We start from the raw sequence: 10860 nt of genomic DNA, 5'->3' as shown, positions 1-10860 counted from the left end.
CCAGGTGTCATCGGTGTTCGGCTCGTCCTCCAAGGCGCTGATGTCCTTCCTGTCGGTGTCCACCCTGAAGGACACCCTGTCGTCAGCCCTGGGAAAAGGAGGAGGAGGAGGAGAGTTTTGTAGAGGGAACTCTAACAGCGGGTCGGAGGCCCTCCTGGTGATGCAGTCGCTCCAGAAGATCTCCACCATGGAGGACGAGGAACAGCAGAGAGCCAGCCTGGCCAGCCTGCAGAGCCAGACCTCTGATCAGCTGAAGGACAGCTGGAGAGACTTCCAGGAAAGGAGCAGTGAAATGGGAGACAGGGAAAGTCCTCCTCTGTCTCCGAGCACCAACCAGGAGTTCGCCCTGGATGTGGAGTCTGAGGCGGGTGACGAGAACGGAGGACGGTTGGGTATCGAGGAGCTCATGGAGGAACTTAACATGCCCCAGGAACTCAGGGATGAGGTGTCGTCGTTGGTGGAGGGAGAGAGAACAGTGCAATACGCCATGAGGTCTCCAATGTTAGGGGGCAGCGTCAGTGATATGTCTTATGCAGTTGACACTGAGGTAGACAAAGTAGAGTGTGATGAGATTGAGGAATTAGAGGTGTTTGAGGAAGATGTGAAGAAGATACCTGATAACTGGCCTGGGTCTGAAGCTTCTCAACGCAGACCTTCAGCTGAAGAGGAGGAGGAGGGGAAGCAGGAGGGAGAGGAAGATGAGGAGGAGCAGAAGGAGGAGGAACAGGAGGAGGAGGTGCAGGAGGAGGAGGGGGAGGGTTTGGATGCTAGAGAGAGAAGAGACTTCCCACAAACAGAAGCAACAGCCATTCACTCTGAGGAGGTCAGCACTGCTGCAGATCAGACACAAGATGTTAATAAAGCCATAGAATCAGGCATCAGGGAATCAAAGTTGATGTCAGTAAAGTCAATTACTTCAGTGAAGTCAGAACCAACACTACAGTCGGGTGTTGATATACTTTCAGATCCTGGCAAGAGGGAGTCAACAGAAACCAAGTCAATTCAGTCAATGAAGTCATTGCTATCAGTACAGTCACTGAGGTCAGTAAAGTCATTACAGTCACTGAAGTCATTAGAGACGGATGATGGTTTACTAATTGAGCCTGAAGCAGAAAGAGAGTCAGTGAAGTCCAAGTCAATGCAGTCATTGAAGTCAGTACAGTCATTGAAGTCAGTGACGTCATTGAAATCAGCAAAGTCAGTACAGTCAATGCAGTCAATTAACTCAGAAATGTCAGTGAAGTCAGAGCCTGATATTGGTGGAATATCAGACCCTGACAGGATGGAGTCAAAAGAGAGAGAGTCAATGAAGTCATTACTTTCAGTACAGTCATTGAAGTCAGTACAGTCATTGAAGTCAGTACAGTCATTGAAGTCAGTACAGTCATTGAAGTCGGTACAGTCATTGAAGTCGGTACAGTCAGCTCAGTCATTGAAGTCAGTACAGTCAGCTCAGTCATTGAAGTCAGTACAGTCAGCTCAGTCATTGAAGTCGGTACAGTCAGCTCAGTCATTGAAGTCGGTACAGTCAGCTCAGTCATTGAAGTCAGTACAGTCAGCTCAGTCATTGAAGTCGGTACAGTCAGCTCAGTCATTGAAGTCAGTACAGTCAGCTCAGTCATTGAAGTCAGTACAGTCATTGAAGTCGGTACAGTCATTGAAGTCGGTACAGTCAGCTCAGTCATTGAAGTCAGTACAGTCATTGAAGTCGGTACAGTCATTGAAGTCAGTACAGTCATTGAAGTCAGTACAGTCATTGAAGTCGGTACAGTCATTGAAGTCAGTACAGTCATTGAAATCAGTAAAGACATCCCAAGATGTTAGTTCATTAATAGAATCAGGCATGAGGAAATCAAAGTCAATGTCAATGCTGTCAATGAAGTCTATTCAGTCATTGAAATCAGTACAGTCAGAGAATTCAATTACAACAGTAAAGTCAGTACAGTCACTGAAATCACCAGCAGACGTAGAGTCTGAAGTATCAGTTTCAATGAAGTCAGTACAGTCAGCTCAGTCATTGAAGTCAGTACAGTCATTGAAGTCAGTACAGTCAGCTCAGTCATTGAAGTCAGTAAAGTCATTGAAGTCAGTACAGTCAGCTCAGTCATTGAAGTCAGTACAGTCATTGAAGTCAGTACAGTCAGCTCAGTCATTGAAGTCAGTACAGTCATTGAAGTCAGTACAGTCAGCTCAGTCATTGAAGTCAGTACAGTCAGCTCAGTCATTGAAGTCAGTACAGTCAGCTCAGTCATTGAAGTCAGTACAGTCAGCTCAGTCAGCTTCTGAAGTATCTAGTCCAGCTGGTTCTGTTCATGAGAAAGAGGTGGAGGAAGGATATGATGCTGAGGTGGAGGATGAGAAAGAAGAGGTGGAGGAGGAAGATGTGGAGGTTGAGGATGAGAAAGAAGAGGTGGAGGAGGAGGAGGAGGTGGAGGATGAGAAAGAAGAGGTGGAGGAGGAGGAGGAGGTGGAGGATGAGAAAGAAGAGGTGGAGGAGGAAGATGTGGAGATGGAGGATGAGAAAGAAGAGGAGGAGGTGGAGGATGAGAAAGAAGAGGTGGAGGAGGAGGAGGAGGAGGTGGAGGATGAGAAAGAAGAGGTGGAGGAGAAAGATGTGGAGGTGGAGGATGAGAAAGAAGAGGTGGAGGAGGAAGATGTGGAGGTGGAGGATGAGAAAGAAGATGTGGAGGTGGAGGATGAGAAAGAAGAGGTGGAGGAGGAGGAGGAGGTGGAGGATGAGAAGAAGAGGTGGAGGAGGAGGAGGAGGTGGATGATGAGAAAGAAGAGGTGGAGGAGGTGGAGGATGAGAAAGAAGAGGTGGAGGAGGTGGAGGAGGAGAAAGAAGAGGTGGAGGAGGAAGATGAGGAGGTGGAGGATGAGAAAGAAGAGGTGGATGAGGAGGAGGTGGAGGATGAGAAAGACGAGGTGGAGGAGGAGGAGGTGGAGGATGAGAAAGAAGAGGTGGATGAGGAAGATGAGGAGGTGGAGGATGAGAAAGAAGAGGTGGATGAGGTGGAGGTGGAGGGGGAGTTAAGGTGGAGGGGGGAGGAGGATGAGAAAGAAGAGGTGGATGAGGAGGAGGTGGAGGAGGATGAGAAAGAAGAGGAGGAGGCGGAGGGGAGGGGGTAGGGTGGAGGAGGATGAGGAGGATGAGAAAGAAGAGGAGGAGGCGGAGGGGGAGGGGGTAGTTAAGGTGGAGGAGGAGGAGGTGGAGGAGGATGAGAAAGAAGAGGAGGAGGGTGAAAAGGCACAGAATGGAGAGAAGGGAGATAATGAGGAAGAGGAGGAGAAATACGAGGAGTTGGTTGAGGAGGAGGTTAAGGATATGGAGGGAGATTATGAGGGGGAGGAGGAAAGGGAGGAAGGAGATGAGCAGGAGGAGACAGAGGAGGAGGAGGGTGAGGAAGTTGAGATGCAGAGGAAGGAGTTAGCAGAAAAGGAAGAGGAGGGAGAATGTGAAGAAGATGAGGAGGAGAGAGAAGAGGTGGGGGAAGAGGAGAAGGAAGAAGTGGTGGAGAGTGAGGACAAGAGATCTGAATCAGACTTTGAAGAGGGCAGGAGTGTTGATAGTCATCCATCCTCAGATAACAAAGTCTGTTCCAGTGGCAGGATGTTAGATGAAGTCTGTAATATAGAAGAACGAGGTTTAGAAGAGGAGGGAGAGGAGAAGGAGGAGGACCAGGGCAGCTGTGAAGAGCAGAATTATGATGAGGGGGAGCAGGTGGAGGAAGAGGAGGCAGCAGAGGTTGGGACTGAACTATCAATGTCAAGGAAGTCAAGGCAGTCTTTAAAGTCAGATAATTCAGCAAAGTCCGAGAAATCTGTAATGTCTGAGAAATCAATGAAATCCGTAAATTCAGAAAAGTCAATGACTTCAAGGCAGTCTTTAAAGTCAGATAATTCAGTAAAGTCCGAGAAATCTGTAATGTCTGAGAAATCAATGAAATCCGTAAATTCAGAAAAGTCAATGACTTCAAGGCAGTCTTTAAAGTCAGATAATTCAGTAAAGTCCGAGAAATCTGTAATGTCTGAGAAATCAATGAAATCCGTAAATTCAGAAAAGTCAATGACTTCAAGGCAGTCTGTAAAGTCAGATCAATCTGAGGTAGATTGTAAAGTCTCAGAACACGAGGAGGGTGACGTAGTGTCCAACAACTCCTCCTCTAGAGCCATGTACCTCTGTGGTGTCAAAGATCAGGGTCTAGACACCTCCAACGAACTAAAGACTGACGAAGGAGAGGAAGATGAGGATGAGGAAGAAGAGGTCAGAGGTAAAGACTGCTCCCATCCTGTTGAGATATCTCAGGAGCTTCTAGACTTTGTCAACACTGCTCTGAAGTCCTCCTCCCTGATGTTCACCTACGACCCTAAGGGTAACCTGCGGATCGAACCGGAGGGGGCAACCAGGGTCGTCCATACCAAGCAGATGGTTATATTTAACGGGTGTGTCGACAGCCAGTACGGCCTGAAGAGACTGCCCAGCCCCAACACCTCTGACCTGTCTGACTACAGACCTGACACATCCAGCAGTGGAGGGTACAAGACCCAGGGGTCAGTGGACATGTCAACGGAGAGCGGAGACGAAGACAAGGAAGAGGCAGGGAGACACTCGCCTGGCTTTCGACGTATCAGACAGACTAGTGACAAGCAGAGTAAAGCCAGGTACTACCTCTCTGGAGCTCTGGGCCTCTAAACCCTCGTCAGAAATGAAAGTAGATCAGTTAAGGAGCCCTGAGAGTCTTGAAGGGAAGAGGCCCACAGGGAGCTTTGAGTCTTGTCACTCTGGGGCTAAAGTCTGTGGGGAGAGCCTGTCGTACGTCAGCGGGTCCAGCTCAGTGAAGACAGAACCAGGACCAGAGCTGGTCAGGATGATCGATCAGGGACGTTGGCTATTTAAGGAGGAAGACTCTCCTGAAGTGGGAGGAGCGTGGCAGAGCGCAGCAGACTCTAAGAGCCTCCCTGACTCTAGTGAGGGGGTTCTGATTGACCAAGGGCGCTGGCTTCTTAAGGAGAATCACCTAATCAGGAAGTCTCCCCCGGTTCCCATGGGGATGTACGGTAACCTTGACAACACGTCCGTGGATACAACCCTCAGTGAGGAGGCTCCAGCCTACGACCACCTCTCCACCTCCCTCCACCATCACCACCACCTCAACCCCCTGTCTGTCCTCTCCTCCTCCGAGCTAGAGGAGCTGGCCCGACCTCCGACCCCTAAGTGCACCTATTATAACATGTCCCACAGCAGCGACTCAGACCCCTTCCTTGACAATCTCAGTCTCAACGGGAACGGGGCCAGGGAGAGGTCAGAGGGCAAGGATCAGGGGTTGCAGGGCAGGTCTAAGAGGGAGACAGCTGTGGACACATCCCGGACCTGGGCGAGGAAAAACGGCAGCATGTCGTCATTCGCCTCGGTGGAGTTCAAGATGCGGGACGGCAGGGTGCATCCGGAGGCGGAGCTGGGTGGGTCAGAGGCTGCTGTAGAGCCAAGCTCCAGGACTGCAGTAGGTATGTCTGGACGGAGCAGGGCTCTGCAGGTACAGAGCAGTCTAGAGTCTCTACGCTGTGGACCGTATTGTCCTATACTATAATAACTGTTTTGACAGACCTGTCCCATACGATATACAACACAGATCTGTCCCATACCATGTACAACAAAGACCTGTCCCATACGATATACAACACAGATCTGTCCCATACCATGTACAACACAGATCTGTCCCATACCATATTCAACAAAGACCTGTCCCATACCATGTACAACAAAGACCTGTCCCATACCATATACAACACAGACCTGTCCCATACCATATTCAACAAAGACCTGTCCCATACCATGTACAACAAAGACCTGTCCCATACCATATACAACACAGACCTGTCCCATACCATGTACAACACAGACCTGTCCCATACCATGTACAACACAGACCTGTCCCATACCATGTACAACACAGACCTGTCCCATACCATGTACAACACAGACCTGTCCCATACCATGTACAACACAGACCTGTCCCATACCATAATGACTACAATACAGATCTGTCCCATACCGTAAACAGATCTGTCCCATACCATAAACAGATCTGTCCCATACCGTAAACAGATCTGTCCCATACCGTAAACAGATCTGTCCCATACCATAAACAGATCTGTCCCATACCGTAAACAGATCTGTCCCATACCGTAAACAGATCTGTCCCATACCATAAACAGATCTGTCCCATACCATAAACACCAAATACCTGTCCCATACCATAATGACTACAATACAGACCTGTCCCATACCATATACAAGACACACATGTCGCACACCATAATGAATACTATAAAGCCATGTCCCATATCATATAAGATACGTACTTTTTCCATACGATATACAGCACAGACTTGTCCAAAACCATATACAAACAGACCTGTCCCATACCATAATGACTACAACACAGACCTGTCCCATACCATAACGACTACAAACAGACCTGTCCCATACCATAATGACTACAACACAGACATGTCCCATACCATATACAAACAGACCTGTCCCATACCATAATGACTACAGCACAGACTTGTCCAAAACCATATACAAACAGACCTGTCCCATACCATAATGACTACAACACAGACCTGTCCCATACCATATACAAACAGACCTGTCCCATACCATAATGACTACAACACAGACCTGTCCCATACCATATACAAACAGACCTGTCCCATGCCATAATGACTACAACACAGACCTGTCGCATACCATATACAACACAGACCTGTCCCATACCATAATGACAACAATACAAACCTGTCCATACCATATACAACACAGACCTGTCCCATACCATATACAACACATACCTGTCCCATACCATGTACAACACAGACCTGTCCATAACATATAAAATAAAGACCTGTCCCATACCATGTACAACACAGACCTGTCCATAACATATAAAATAAAGACCTGTCCCATACCATATATAACACAAACATGTCCCATACCATAATGACTACAACACAGACCTGTCCCATACCATGTACAACACAGACCTGTCCCATACCATGTACAACACATACCTGTCCCATACCATGTACAACACAGACCTGTCCCATACCATGTACAACACAAACCTGTCCATAACATATAAAATAAAGACCTGTCCCATACCATGTACAACACAGACCTGTCCCATACCATAATGACAACAATACAGACCTGTCCCATACCACAATGACAACAATACAGACCTGTCCATACCATATACAACACATACCTGTCCCATACCATGTACACCACAGACCTGTCCCATACCATATACAAACAGACCTGTCCAATGCCATAATGACTACAACACATACCTGTCCCATACCATATACAACACAGACCTGTCCCATACCATAATGACAACAATACAAACCTGTCCATACCATATACAACACATACCTGTCCCATACCATGTACAACACAGACCTGTCCCATACCATAATGACAACAATACAAACCTGTCCATACCATATACAACACATACCTGTCCCATACCATGTACACCACAGACCTGTCCCATACCATGTACAACACAGACCTGTCCATAACATATAAAATAAAGACCTGTCCCATACCATATATAACACAAACATGTCCCATACCATAATGACTACAACACAGACCTGTCCCATACCATGTACAACACAGACCTGTCCCATACCATGTACAACACAGACCTGTCCCATACCATGTACAACACAGACCTGTCCCATACCATGTACAACACAAACCTGTCCATAACATATAAAATAAAGACCTGTCCCATACCATGTACAACACAGATCTGTCCCATACCATAATGACAACAATACAGACCTGTCCCATACCACAATGACAACAATACAGACCTGTCCATACCATATACAACACATACCTGTCCCATACCATGTACACCACAGACCTGTCCCATACCATATACAAACAGACCTGTCCAATGCCATAATGACTACAACACATACCTGTCCCATACCATATACAACACAGACCTGTCCCATACCATAATGACAACAATACAAACCTGTCCATACCATATACAACACATACCTGTCCCATACCATGTACAACACAGACCTGTCCCATACCATAATGACAACAATACAAACCTGTCCATACCATATACAACACATACCTGTCCCATACCATGTACAACACAGACCTGTCCCATACCATAATGACAACAATACAAACCTGTCCATACCATGTACAACACAGACCTGTCCCATACCATGTACAACACAGACCTGTCCCATACCATGTACAACACATACCTGTCCCATACCATGTACAACACAGACCTGTCCCATACCATAATGACAACAATACAGACCTGTCCATACCATATACAACACAGACCTGTCCCATACCATGTACAACACAAACCTGTCCATAACATGTAAAGTAAAGACCTGTCCCATACCATAATGACAACAATATAGACCTGTCCCATACCATAATGACAACAATACAGACCTGTCCCATACCATATACAGCACAGACCTGTCCCATACCATGTACAACACAGACCTGTCCCATACCATGTACAACACATACCTGTCCCATACCATGTACAACACATACCTGTCCCATACCATGTACAACACAGACCTGTCCCATACCATAATGACACCAATACAGACCTGTCCCATACCATAATGACAACAATACAGACCTGTCCATACCATATACAACACAGACCTGTCCCATACCATGTACAACTCATACCTGTCCCATACCATGTACAACACAGACCTGTCCCATACCATAATGACTACAACACAGATCTGTCCCATACCATGTACAACACAGTCCTGTCCCATACCATGTACAACTCATACCTGTCCCATACCATGTACAACACAGACCTGTCCCATACCATAATGACTACAACACATACCTGTCCCATACCACAGACCTGTCCCATACAATATACAACACAGACCTATCCCATACCATATACAACACAGACCTGTCCCATACCATAATGACTACAACACAGACCTGTCCCATACCACAGACCTGTCCCATACCATATACAACACAGACCTATCCCATACCATATGCAACACAGACCTGTGTTAATAATAATGACTACAACACATACCTGTCCCATGTATGGTATCATACTACAATACTATTGGTACTGTCTGTACTGTCCTATACTATAATACTATTGGTACTGTCTGTCCCTGTCCTATACTATAATACTATTGGTACTGTCTGTACTGTCCTATACTATAATACTATTGGTACTGTCTGTACTGTCCTATACTATAATACTATTGGTACTGTCTGTCCCTGTCCTATACTATAATACTATTGGTACTGTCTGTACTGTCCTATACTATAATACTATTGGTACTGTCTGTCCCTGTCCTATACTATAATACTATTGGTACTGTCTGTACTGTCCTATACTACAATACTATTGGTACTGTCTGTACTGTCCTATACTACAATACTATTGGTTCTGTCTGTACTGTCCTATACTATAATACTATTGGTTCTGTCTGTACTGTCCTATACTATAATACTATTGGTACTGTCTGGCCCTGTCCTATACTATAATACTATTGGTACTGTCTGTACTGTCCTATACTACAATACTATTGGTACTGTCTGTCCCTGTCCTATACTATAAAACTATTGGTTTTGTCCTATACTATAAAACTATTGGTTCTGTCCTATACTATAATACTATTGGTTCTGTCCTATACTATAATACTATTGGTGCTGTCCTATACTATAATACTATTGGTTCTGTCCCAGACTACAATACTATTGGTTCTGTCCCAGACTATAATACTATTGGTTCTGTCCCAGACTATAATACTATTGGTTCTGTCTGTACTGTCCGATCCTATAATACTACTGGTTCTGTCCCTGTCCGATACTATAATACTATTGGTTCTGTCCCAGACTATAATACTATTGGTTCTGTCCCAGATTACTGTAAAACATCTCCTGGATTAATCAGCTTGCAGCTCAATGGAAAATCTACCATTTTATTCCAGGAATAGACTGGAGTCTGGGAAACGGAGCCTCAACATTCAACAACAGCTTTTAGCTTATAATTTTAATCATCAGATCTTTATTTTACATATGTTTGGTTATAGTTTAGATAGAAGTTTCTGTTTTGTTTGTTGTCATGTTGTAAATCTTCTTCTATGTTTGAGATGTGTTGAAGAGAGAGTTGTTTCGCTCTACGCTCTAACCACTAGACTAAGCTGAGAGAGTTGTTTCTCTAACCACTAGGCTACACTGAGAGAGTTGTTTCGCTTTACGCTCTAACCACTAGACTACCTGAGAGAGTTGTTTCTCTAACCACTAGGCTACACTGAGAGAGTTGTTTCTCTAACCACTAGGCTACACTGAGAGAGTTGTTTCGCTTTACGCTCTAACCACTAGGCTACACTGAGAGAGTTGTTTCACTTTACGCTCTAACCACTAGGCTACACTGAGAGAGTTGTTTCGCTTTACGCTCTAACCACTAGACTACACTGAGAGAGTTGTTCTCTAACCACTAGGCTACACTGAGAGAGTTGTTTCGCTCTACACTCTAACCACTAGACTACACTGAGAGAGTTGTTTCTCTAACCACTAGACTACACTGAGAGAGTTGTTTCTCTAACCACTAGACTACACTGAGAGAGTTGTTTCTCTAACCACTAGGCTACACTGAGTGTTGTTTCTCTAACCACTAGACTACACTGAGTGTTGTTTCTCTAACCACTAGGCTACACTGAGTGTTGTTTCTCTAACCACTAGGCTACACTGAGTGTTGTTTCTCTAACCACTAGGCTACACTGAGTGTTGTTTCT

The 10860-nt window shown here is 45.7% G+C and overlaps 1 protein-coding gene across 1 annotated transcript in view; it reads left to right on the top strand.

Annotated features, from left to right (window-relative positions):
• Positions 1-5847, top strand: part of LOC115127656 (uncharacterized) — a 52234-nt gene extending 46387 nt beyond the window's left edge. Inside the window, exons 10-14 of the mRNA XM_065006114.1 lie at positions 5-823; positions 2318-2467; positions 2594-2728; positions 3203-4657; positions 4689-5847. Coding sequence (XP_064862186.1) covers positions 5-823; positions 2318-2467; positions 2594-2728; positions 3203-4657; positions 4689-5588 — 3459 coding nt within the window. The 3' untranslated portion in view covers positions 5589-5847. The remainder of the gene's footprint in view (positions 1-4; positions 824-2317; positions 2468-2593; positions 2729-3202; positions 4658-4688) is intronic.
• Positions 5848-10860: the final 5013 nt, after the last annotated feature.

This window comes from Oncorhynchus nerka, linkage group LG20 (assembly GCF_034236695.1).
Source record: "Oncorhynchus nerka isolate Pitt River linkage group LG20, Oner_Uvic_2.0, whole genome shotgun sequence".
NCBI lineage: Eukaryota > Metazoa > Chordata > Actinopteri > Salmoniformes > Salmonidae > Oncorhynchus > Oncorhynchus nerka.
Note: the sequence above shows the minus strand (reverse complement) of the source record. Positions and strands in the feature narration are given on the sequence as shown.